The 12257-nt window shown below is 41.0% G+C and overlaps 1 protein-coding gene across 2 annotated transcripts in view; it reads right to left on the bottom strand.

The window, feature by feature from the left end:
• The window catches only part of SGSM3 (small G protein signaling modulator 3), a 1391341-nt gene that overhangs the window by 1187611 nt on the left and 191473 nt on the right, over nucleotides 1-12257 (bottom strand). For both annotated transcript variants that reach the window (XM_044068352.1, XM_044068343.1), the window contains exon 2: nucleotides 5586-5664. In XM_044068352.1, the coding sequence (XP_043924287.1) occupies nucleotides 5586-5592 (7 nt within the window). In that variant the 5' untranslated portion in view covers nucleotides 5593-5664. The remainder of the gene's footprint in view (nucleotides 1-5585; nucleotides 5665-12257) is intronic.

Below are 12257 nucleotides of genomic sequence, written 5' to 3'. Positions count from 1 at the left end.
CTAGAGGCAGAGGAGGGGGCAGAGGTGGAAGACGTCGCCCTGGCGGCAGAGGGGGTCCGCAAAACCAAGGTGACAGGGATACACTCCCCGGGAAACCTTTCCAGCACTCCTGAGAGGAGGCCCGACTGTCCTGCTCTGGAGGCAGTCAGGGGTCGCTTAGCTTTATACCCTCAGGCCTGGCAAAGTCTTACATCAGACAATTGGGTAAAAAGCATTGTTACCAGAGGTTACAGAATTCCCTTCCTATTGCCCCCAATTCTGCAGAAAAAGACTCCCAGATGTGCCGCCCCATCTGCGCGGCCCTGCAGCTATAGAAATTTCAAAGCTGCTAGAAAAAAAAAAAAAAAAAAGAGTCATCCAACCAGTCCCAGCGGACCAAAGAGGATTCGGAACTTACTCAAGGTTCTTTTTAGTTCCAAAGAAGACAGGGGACTGGAGGCCAATTCTGGACCTAAGCAAACTCAATACCTTCATCAAGAAAGAAAAGTTCCGGATGGTCACGCTTCAATCGATCCTTCCATTTTTACAGAAGGACGACTGGATGTGCTCAATAGATCTAAAGGACGCATACTACCACATCAAAATGGCCAGGGCGTCCAGGGATCACTTGCACTTCCGGCTGGGAGCCAGTCATTTTCAGTTTCGAGCCCTGCCCTTTGGTCTGACCTCAGCCCCCAGGGTTTTCACCAAATGTACGGCAGTGGTAGCGTCTCACTTGAGATGCCTGGGATTCCAGGTGTTTCCGTATCTGGACGACTGGCTCCTTTCTGCCACCACCGAGCGTCGACTGATTCAGGCCAGGGATTACACACTACAACTTTGTGTTCATCTCGAATTTCCGTAAATTTAGAAAAATCTTTACTACAGCCATCACAGCATATCTCATTCATAGGAGCAGAATTGGATACGCGTTGCTTAATTCTAAGGCTTCCTCCAGAAAGGATAGCCTCCCTACAAAACCATATATCTCTTCTTCTATCATCCAGAAAATCCCCAGCGAAACTGGTTCTGAAGGTTTTGGGTCTCATGGCAGCTTCTCTCATTGCGATACCCTTGGGAAGACGAGAGTTCTTCAATGGCTACTGTTTGCACAATGGTCGTTCCAACAGTTACCCCTGACGCATGAAATTCACATCACAAACATATGCAAATCACACCTGGCTTGGTGGCTCCGGACTTGCAATCTTTCCAGCGGAAGACCATTTGTGCTACCCACGCCGACAGCAACGGTGACCACGGACGCTTCCCTGATAGGGTGGGGGGGCATCTTTCAGGGACAGACAGTCCAAGGCGAATGGACCAATTTGGAATACAATCTGCACATCAATGTTCTAGAGTTGAGGGCAGTGTTTCTAGCGTTGCAACACTTTGCTCCCCTTCTTCCTCTAGGGACAATTGCAGTTCAGACGGACAACATGTCCGTAGTCTGGTACATAAACAAGCAAGGGGGAACCAAGTCTTATCAGCTATGCAGAGAGGCCATGAGAATCTGGCAATGGGCGTAGTCCACGGGTCACTTTCTGATAGCAACACACATCCCAGGGTTATCCAACATCATAGCGGGCAGGTTGAGCAGAGCCATCCTGTTACCTCACGAGTGGTCCCTCAAACAGTCAGTTGCGAAGGAAATATTTCGCAAGTGGGGCCAGCTTTCCTGTGATCTGTTTGCGTCTCCAATGAACGCCAAATGCAGAAGCTATTTTGCCCTATTACCCCCTCCAGGGGAAGTCCCCAGGGACGCTCTGGTTTACGATTGGCCCCCGGGACTCCTGTACGCTTTTCCTCCTGTTCCCCTGATTTCAAAATTTCTACAGAAAGCCAGCAACCTGCAAAGGACAGTTATCCTCATTGCCAAATTCTGGCCTCTTCAAATCTGGTTTCCCTTTCTTCTGGCACACCAAATTCGGGAACCCTGGATCCTGGACCCAGAGCCGGATCTGCTGACCCACTCGTCAGGGGCTCTCCACCCGTCGCTTCTCTCCCTCAGACTAGCAGCTTGGCTGCTCCTCTTCCCTTCTTAGCCAGGTCTGATCTTCTATCCCCTGCAGTTCAAAATATCCTGGTGGCTTCTCATAAAGCTTCCACTACAAAGATTTACACTAGTAAATGGAAGCGTTTTGTGCACTGGGCAACTACACAACAATTGGATCCCGTAATAGCTCCTCTGAATAAGGTCTTGGAGTTTTTAACCAAACTGTTCCACCAAGGGGCTTCTCCTGCCACTTTGAGAGTGCAATTAGCTGCCATTTCAAACTTTCATGTGGGAGAAAGTGGGGCTCCTATTATGGCTCACAGACTTTGTAAGGCCTTTCTAAAAGGATCTTTCCATATTAGACCACCTACTTCACCTTGGAACTTGAACCTTCTTTTATCACAGCTGATGCTACCACCATTTGAATCAGCCTCTTCCTGTCCTTTGAAGTTTTTGTCATGGAAGACCCTCTTTCTGGTGGCTATCACATCGGCCAGGCGGGTATCGGAGCTTCAAGCTCTTTCAGTTAAACACCCTTATTTGATCTTTCACCCTGATAGAGTATCTCTTCGCACTAATCCATCCTTTCTTCCCAAAGTTTGCTCCGTTAATAATATTAATCAGTCCATTGAACTTCCCACCTTTTTCAAAAACCACTCCAATAAGTTGGAATATATGTTACACAAGTTAGATGTTCATAGACAACTCAGATTTTACTTGGACAGAACAAAGGATCACAGAAAAACAGACCAGCTCTTTGTAGCCTTCGCAGACAGCAAGAAGGGTATGGCAGTTACGAAACGAACCCTGTCCAAATGGCTTTCTGATTGTATTATTTTTGTTTACACTGCCTCTGAGCAAACTTTACCTGTCAAGCCCAAAGGGCACTCTACAAGATCAGTATCTACATCCCTGGCTCATGCAGCCCGCCTGCCGTTAGACACTATCTGTGCGGCTGCCACTTGGTCTAAACCACATACATTCATTTCTCATTGCAAAGTAGACAGGATTTCTAGGGACAGGGCAACCTTTGGTTCCACTGTGCTCAGGAATGTTCTCCCCTGAGTTCCTCAGGAACGTGGAGCTAGGGACGCTACCCAGGTGTAAGAACAAACGGCGAGATTGAACACTCTCACATATAGAAGTTATGTCCTTACCATAACGTTCCATGTGGAGTGTTCATCTCGCCTTTGTTCTTACATTCCCACCCTCCCACCCTCAGGAAGAACGTCCAGTTTAGGTGTCTGGTTTGTTTCTCCTGCTTCTGCCTTGAGCAGTTGTTGTGGCTATATTTTTTAGCTATGTTTATTCTTGTTTGGCATGAATGAGTTATGCTCTCTTCTGTTGACTTCTGGTTTGCTTGTAAACTAGATCTGAGGTAAAGGCAGAGGGGGATTGTGGGAGTTAGGTTGGTCTCGAGCTTCTTCTCGATGCAGAGCTTTGCCAAGCGGCCAACACGGAGCCGAGGATCGGCTCCGAACCCAGGTGTAAGAACAAAGGTGAGATGAACACTCCACATGGAACGTTATGGTAAGGACATAACTTCTATTTTTGGGTTTTCTTTGGTCAAAAATGTATTAATAAATAAACATTCTTCTAAAAGTGTACAATTGCTTATGTCATAAGTGATGGTTTAATAAAGTTGTTTCTTGTTTAAAAAAGGGGAGGCAGAAAATGAATAATTTATGCTTAGATCATATGATATATAGCAATATATGTGAAGTATAATACTTGTTAATATTAATTTAATACAGTTTGATTATTTTTATATAAATTTAAATTTCCCTGTGTTACAAATAATAATTCAATACAGGTGTTCAAAAAAATTTGAGGTCATAGCCTAACTTCTCTTCAAAAATTTCAACAACATGAAAGGTTTCCCCTGGATGAGTACTTATCTGCCCAGCCTTGGTGAAGAGATCGTCACTAATCATTTGAAGCTCCCGAGTGAAAGCACACTTCAGTGGCAATAAAGTTCTTAAGTTATGGTCCCTAACCAATGACATTACACTGCGCTCCTTGAGCTGTTCTGCAGTTAGAGAACATCGAAGGTGGAAAGGAGGTGGACAAGGTGGAAAGGATACATCTACAGTTAAGTGGGCTTTGCTGGGGATGTGACACGGAAGAGATCAGTACATGGGAACATGTATTTTGAGAGAGTGACTAGCTACATCAGTTAATGCCAGAACTCAGCAGGACTACCACCAAACTGGGTGAGGAACCGGCGACTCTTACTAGGGCCTTATTTTTACCAAGATAGACAGATGAGAAAACAACTCGACATTAAGGAATAAATTTCTTTACTTCAATAGTGGGGAAAAACTTAGTAGCAAAAAATGGAAAACTAAGAAAAAAAAACAAGGGGTAAATATTGGAAACGATGAAAGAAATAAGAGATTTGGAAGTAAGGGAAAAGAACAAGGAGAAAGAAAGCACCTGTCTAGAAAATGGAAAGTATGGGAATACTAGAAAGAGGATACAAGAGACTAGCAAGAATTGGGAGAATGATATAAACACAAACATGAGTGATAACAGAAGGAGATTAATCACTGGTACCCCACAACTAGGTATTAGTATAGGGGTGGTGACAGAAATAGCTGCATGCTTAGGATCAATGTTAAATAGTGTTGTTGTTTCCATATAGTTCATTAGGTAACAGATTAGTGTTAGAAGAGAAACTGGTTAATGCAATTTTTTTAAACAAAAAAAATATGAAGGTATTTTCTGACTGTATGCTGACCATTATTAACATAATAATTTACAGTTTCAAGAAAAAATTGAGACTGACAGATAAAAGTGATCTATTACAGAAGTCTTGATGTGCAAGAAAAGAATACCATTCATGCAATCTGCATTGCTTGTGAGAAATATTTTCTATATCAATGTTTGTTGAATGATAAAAATATATACATAAATACACACACAACACACACATATATATAATATATATATATATATATATATATATATATATATATATATATATATATAGAGAGAGAGAGAGATATGCATTTCTACTGTTGGCTGTAAATATTACTTTACTACATGAACATGTTTTCTTGCTTGTACTACTGCAGTGCCATTGCCTTTAGTCATGTCTGTAAAAGAATCTCTTGTAGAAAACTGTATGCAGTAAATCAGTAAACAAGTAACCTCTCTACAAAAAAGTCCTGTTAAATGAAGAATCCCATTAATCTTTCTATGAGAGAAACTGAGCTTGTACATCCAAAATCCAATACATGACTTTATTAGCCGCCCTGTGAATCAACTAGTCACACACTTGATTAGTCCACATCTAATTTGACATATGTAAAGGTTACAGTACAGAAAATACAAGAAGACATAAAAAGCTTAAACTTCAGTGTGAAAGCAGGTATTTCCAACAGAGCAGTAATATCATTCCAGTAATGGACTAGTGGTCTGAAACAGCCTCCATGGAAGCAGACAATAACATCATTGTTAAATGGGACTTAATGTACAACTTATTGTACAAACTCCAAACATGCAGTGAAAAACAACTAGACAACTTCTCATACTTAAAGAATGTATACTGGACAGGTTACACTGTATATTCTATCTGATAAATACTGACCAAGAACATAACCAGACTTACCAGACATCTTGTCAGGACCGTGGCTATATCCCAGAAGCCCCAGGCACCCTTGGAAAGATGTGCTTGGTCACTGGTTTTCCTGCAGATAAGAAAAATGAAGTTATATAAGTAAATAGTCCCCTGTTGTACTCTCTGCTAAAGATGTTACGTTCACAACCCACAGTCAGCACCAGCACCATAGCTTAGTGTGGATACCTCTTGATGGTTTTACTAGTTTCAGAAATGGACAGTCCTGTCTAGAAAATGTCTTGTAACCTTTGGCCATCACCCCAAACCATTCAAAATGCAAATGCGAAATCACTTGTAATTGTCACCCATAACCAGTGGCTTTGAAATGACTAGACAAAATAGCAGTGTAAAGTTATTTATTTTACATTTGATGACCGGGATAGTCCAACTGGATTAATGTCCATTTTCAGTGGAGGCCCGGGGAGAAAAGCTCCAAGGTAAACAGATAAGTAATAACAAAGAAGGCATATTACCAAGGTAGACAGATAAGTAATAACAAAGAAGACATATTACAGATGAGATATTTACAAATGTCATAAGCAGACATGAAATATATAATGATAAACAGGCTCAGCTCCTCAGACACTGCAAACTTTAATAGACCAAGAGAACGAAAAAACACATAATATTCCTGGACATGTAAACAGATAACATGTTCAAGTTACCCCTGGTAACAGTCAAGGGAAAAAAAATAACAGTAATTTGATTAATAGATTATATACATTCATGGTGAGAGTTAGCCAGGCTTGTTACAGTGGCAAAGCCAGTTTAGTGCCATATGTTGTTTGAGTTTAGCTTTGAACTGGGATAGGGAGGAGAGCAAAGTAATGTTAGCTGGAAGGAGGTTCCATGCTTTGCCTGCAGAGAGAGAGTCACCGGCTACATTGTTAATTTTAATCGCCTTAATTTGTAGTCTGTTTGAGGATCGGAGCAGTCTTGGACTGTTGTGGTGGGTGATCATATTTTTAAGAGCTGGCATGTTATCTGGATAATAGAGGATTTTATTAGCCATAATCAAAAGGTTATATTGGATTAGACTGGGAAGTTCTAGCCACCCAAGCTGTTACAGGTTTATGCAATGGTGTGTTCTAAAAGGTAGGCCAGTGGCAAACCTGGCATTGTGGTTGTAACAGACTGAGAGTCTATTGAGTATAGTTTTATTTAGATTAGAGAGAAGGGGGAATGCACATAAAAAAAGTGTTGAAAGCAGGTGGGAGCAAACTATGACAACCATAGCCGGAGGGGTTAGGAAGGCTTTTATTCTATACAGTGACCCTAGTTTTTTATTGATGATTTTGATCGTTTGGTTAACATGAAGGTCAAATTTTAGGTTATTATTAATTATTACTCCTAACGGTTTTGTAGAGGAGTCAGGGGTGATTATTGTGCCATCTTTTACATTTGTGGTGAAGGTAAATGGTGTGGACCTTTGTGTTGAAGAGAATAACAGCATTTTAGGTTTTTTTTGGATTTAGCAATAATCTACATTCGGAGAACCAGGTTTCTATAGTATTAAAGATGGATTGGGTAACGGACCTTAATTCTGAGGGAGATGTGGCTGAGCAAATCAGGGTGGAATCATTAGCGTATTGGATACAGCTGCCATTCAGGATGACTGTATATAGGTTGTTTATAAAGATGGAAAACAGTAGGGGTCCTAATATGGAGCCTTGTGGCACTCCAAGGGTGTTAGGTAATAGGCTGGAGAGGTTGTTCTGCCAGAGGACAGCCTGCTGCCTCCGAGTGAGGTACGATTTAAACCATTGAATGGCACTGGTATTTAGATAGAAAGATTGCAGGGTGTGAATCAAAAGTTGGTGATTCACCATGTCAAATGCCTTTGAAAGATCCAAGAAGAGGGATGAGAATATTTGATTATTATTAATGGTATTGGTGAACACTAGCAGGGCTGTGGTTGTGCTGTGGTGTGGATGGAAGCCATGCAGGGTATCGGCCATGAGGTGATTCTGAATTAAGTGGTGCATGCGTTGTTTGTGTATACATTTTTCCATAATCTTAGCTAGTGGAGAAAGTATAGCTATCGGTCTGTAATTGGAGAATTCAGTGGAAGAACCTCCTTTATGTAGTGGGATTACATAGGATGTTTTCCAAATGGTGGGAATGTTTGCCTCTGCTATGGTGTGGTTAATTAGTACAGATACTGGATAGGCTATGGCTAGTGGAGAAAGTATAGCTATCGGTCTGTAATTGGAGAATTCAGTGGAAGAATCTCCTTTATGTAGTGGGATTACATAGGATGTTTTCCAAATGGTGGGAATGTTTGCTTCTGCTATGGTGTGGTTAATTAGTACAGATACTGGATAGGCTATGGCTAGTGGAGAAAGTATAGCTATCGGTCTGTAATTGGAGAATTCAGTGGAAGAATCTCCTTTATGTAGTGGGATTACATAGGATGTTTTCCAAATGGTGGGAGTGTTTGCCTCTGCTATGGTGTGGTTAATTAGTACAGATACTGGATAGGCTATGGCATCAGCTGATTTTTGAAGGTACTCAGTAGGGAGATGATCAGCTGAGAGTGTGGTGGGTTTTAATTTTTTTGAGCAAGTTACGGGTAAATGATGTGTCTGTAAATTACAGTAGTACTGTTTTTTGTCTTGTAGAATGGATTTTTTAGTCTCATTTCTAGCTTGCCTGTATTTAACATGATTGTAGGGGTCTTTAGTGGAGCGCCATAGAGCCCAGATTTTGTTTCTGCTGGAAATGTTTAGTCCAGATTCTTAAGACAGCCATGGGGCAGTTTTTGCCTTTGTTCGCCTAGAACAGGCAGGTGCATGCAAGTCACGGATATCAAGAAATCTATTGTTAAAATATGCAACTGCCTCTTCTAAGGGGAGGTGTTTTAACATAGGCCAGTTACAGAAGTGAAGTTCCTGTCAGAATTTGACAGGGTCAAAGTTTACTTTGTTTCCGACTTTCCTGAGTAAGGACTGATGAGGAATAATGATGTTTTGCTTAACTATATAAGTAAGAAGTAGATGCCAATATCCATATAATTTGTTCCTAACTGATTTTATTACTGTAGCTGTTACTCAGGCTCCTATAATGACAATGCCCATCTCCTAAACACACATTTTCAAACAATCGGATGATTTTTCCTTTGTCAAACAGAACACGCATGGCACTACTACCAAATCACATAGATATCCACCTTATTTTTCAGAAGGAATCTTACTGTTCATGCAAGACCAAACAAGCAGGTTAGAAAGGAATCAGAAAAGTGCACGATGAGTATGAGAGAATGGTGAGGGAACTTCATTAGTAATATTGATATTTTTTGAGGTGTTTATCCTTGGCATGGGAAAGGGTAGTGTGATCCACATGATGAGGTGCAGCAGTACATGCCTAGGGACTTTGTCTTCACTGAGACCTGAAGAACTTCTGCTATTAGCAGGCCTATACACACGCAATGATTTCTACCTTCATGAGAGAAAACGTGATTACCAAGTATAGACTTAAATGTTCAATTAAAATGCACTTATACTAGCATTCTGGAGGAGGATGGGATACAGAAGAAAGAGTACTAGGAAATTAAAGCAATTTTCTGAAAAGAGAACAGTAGACAATTAGTAAATGGAACATGAAATGGAAAACAGAAACACAGGTGTGGAACAAGAAAATAAAGGAATGACAGACAAAACAGAAGGCAATATCAGTGGCTACAGTCTAGGCAAAGATTTACTTGAATTAGTGGCCTTAATACAAGGGCAAGGTGTTGGTAGTGTGGCGGTAAAGCATACAGGGACACGTAAGAGTTGGTGAGGACAGAAAAGGCTGAGCTTTAGCCTTGTATAAAAGATTAGGGAGAAAACAACAGAACAGGGAAGTAGCCAATGAGAAGAGCAGCTCCTGACAGCCACATCCAAAAAGGAAAAAGGAACTAAATTGCTCTTTACAGCTCTGCACAACCATATGTCTCCAAATGAGAAAACAATATAGAATTGCTATAGTGTTTTCAATAATAGCCAAGTTAAGTGCTTCAGATGTGGATATCACAAAATTCACCACCAGAATGGAGCAAAGGAAAGATTGGGATATGAATCTTGATTTTTATGTCAAGAACAAAGAACTATTTAGTTATGATTGGAAAGACACAATCTTTTTTTTTTTTGCAGTATACAGGACTTCAACTGCTCTGTAATGCTACTACTAATTAAAGAAAAAAGTGTAAGAGCAAGTGTTTTACAGCTCTGAACGCTATAAAGCATTTATTGATGCAGCACAGACAGGGGCTAGAAGTGTAACTCTGACAGACTAACAGCTTTAAAAGCTGATAACTTTAATCTGCCGTATGTGTGTCTCTGTGAGACATGACAAGAAAATTTGAATATTACAGCTGTCAAACTTGCTCCAGCTTCTCACCACTGTACTGTCTCCATGGCTGACCTGCTGTACATGCTCTGCCCTTAGACTACAGCATAACAAGGCTGTTTTTTTGTCTGAGTTCCAGAACATATTCAGTGGTCTATGTATCACAAAAAAAGCCTCCTCAGTGCATAAAAGTACTGTTTATAGGTTCACAGGTGTTTACTAGGCTATCGCCCACAAGGGCCTTTTTAAGCCTAAACCTCTGACAAGTTCTGATACCCTTGATAAGTGTAAGCATGGGTCTGGGAGAGGAACCATTTACAGGTTACCTCTGTCCATCAGAGAAATAGCTGCCAAACTAGAGATGAATTTCCAGTTTCCCATACAATTGTCCAAATTGCACTTGAATTGGTTTAGGGAGGAACTCTGCTCATACGGATGGGGAGCCTATTCCTTAGGCAGAGTTGTCTCTGGGAAACATGCCTCTCTCTCCAGCAGGTCCTATTTATATCACAGGCAAGATTTAAGTCTTTAAAACGGGTAATTCTGGTGCTGTTTGCTTTGTGGATATGCAGGGGGTCCAGAGTGGGGTCTGACAATTCCAGGCATAGATCTCCCCTCAAAAGCTTGCAGGAGACAGAGTACAAGGATAGGGCCTTGAGCTGGTCTGCATAGGACATATTACTTATGCCCTGTATTCTTTTAGTGAGGAACCTCTGTGGATGTTCCAGTTGTTGGATATGCCAGGTTAGGTACATACCAAAGGGGGCATTGCACTCAATGATAGGTCTGATGAATGATGAATACAGTGGAGCAATGACTTCCTTGGACTTAGATACCATATCTTTGTTTATAAGTTGTGCTACATAGAATTATTTCCTCACCACTGGAGACAAATGACGGTCAAAGGCTAGATTACTATGTGTGTGTGTCCAAATCCCTGACTACTGGGTCAACTCTAAGGGGTGTGTTGTCAATAATGATAGTTAGCAGGGATGGATGACTTCCCAAAGGTTACTATTATGCATTTCTTGGCATTTAGCTTTACTTCATGGCTCTGCCACCAGTTGTTCGTCTATGCCAGCCCCTCCTGGAGAACATTTGTGTCAACTTGAGATTCAATGACACCTCCTAATTTACAATCATCTTTAAATTTAGTCAGACAGAGACCACTTTCACTGGCCTTAACTTCTGAGAAGTAAATGCCAAAAAGGAGAGGTCCAAGGACTGATCCCTGAGGGACTTCACTTGTGACTGGCCTCTTTGTAGACTTGGACCCCCAATTCTAATTTCCTGGGTCCTGTCTGTGAGCCACTTGGCTATCCACCAGGTGACATACAGGTTTGTACCCAACCTCTTGTGTTTGTCAACAACAACACAGTGGGGCATTGTGTCAAATGCCTTGGCCAGGTCAAGGTAGGCAGTGTGAACGACTTTGCCCTCATCCATTGCTTTGGTGACCCTCTCAAAGAAGTTCACCAGGTTGAGTAGGCATGATCTGCCCTTGATGAAATCAAACTGGGTTGGGTCCAGTGTCGGGAGATTTACTATACCTCTGTTGAGCACCTTCATGAGAATTCTTTCCATAGCTTTACATACAAGACTAGTGAGACTTATGGGTCTGTAGTTTCCAGGGCCTGTAGATAGCCCAACTTTGTGCAGAGGGATGATTGTTGTCTTTCTCCACTCATGAGGCACGAAGCCTGTTTAGAGACTACAGTTAAATAGCAACTCCTGAGGGCCTGATGGGTCATGCTCCATGCTATTTAGAAGGCATCCTAGGATATTGTCTGGGTGCACCGATGCAGTGCTCTTGGTCTCAGAGACAGCATTAAGGATCTGTTCACTACTGTAAGGGAGTCTAAATATCCCAGACATTACATGGGATATTATGACTGCAGTCACACCAACAAGCAATCCTTCTTCATGCCCTATACGGGACAAACCTCAGACAGTATATCCAGAACCTAAAAAACAAATTAAGGACAGAAATATATTTATTTCTATTTTAAATTTGTTAAATCAGGTACAGCAATAATCCCACTGGCCCTATTTCAGTCTCAGCACAGGGAACATACAACAGCTACATAACATTATATGCAGAGTCAATGATGAAATACAATAGTTACATATATCATATATAAAAAGAATATCTTAGTTAGTTCAAGGGTATAAAAGCAATAGCCAAATTACATTATTTACAGAGTGACTGACAAATCGCAATATGCATATTTTATATATATATATATATATATATATATATATATATATATATATATATTTATCTATATATATATATATATATATACATATATATATATATATATATATATATAT

This window comes from Protopterus annectens, chromosome 1.part0 (genome assembly GCF_019279795.1).
Source record: "Protopterus annectens isolate FY-2018-M chromosome 1.part0, PAN1.0, whole genome shotgun sequence".
Classification (NCBI taxonomy): Eukaryota; Metazoa; Chordata; order Ceratodontiformes; family Protopteridae; genus Protopterus; species Protopterus annectens.
This window is presented reverse-complemented; position numbering and strand designations above follow the sequence as displayed.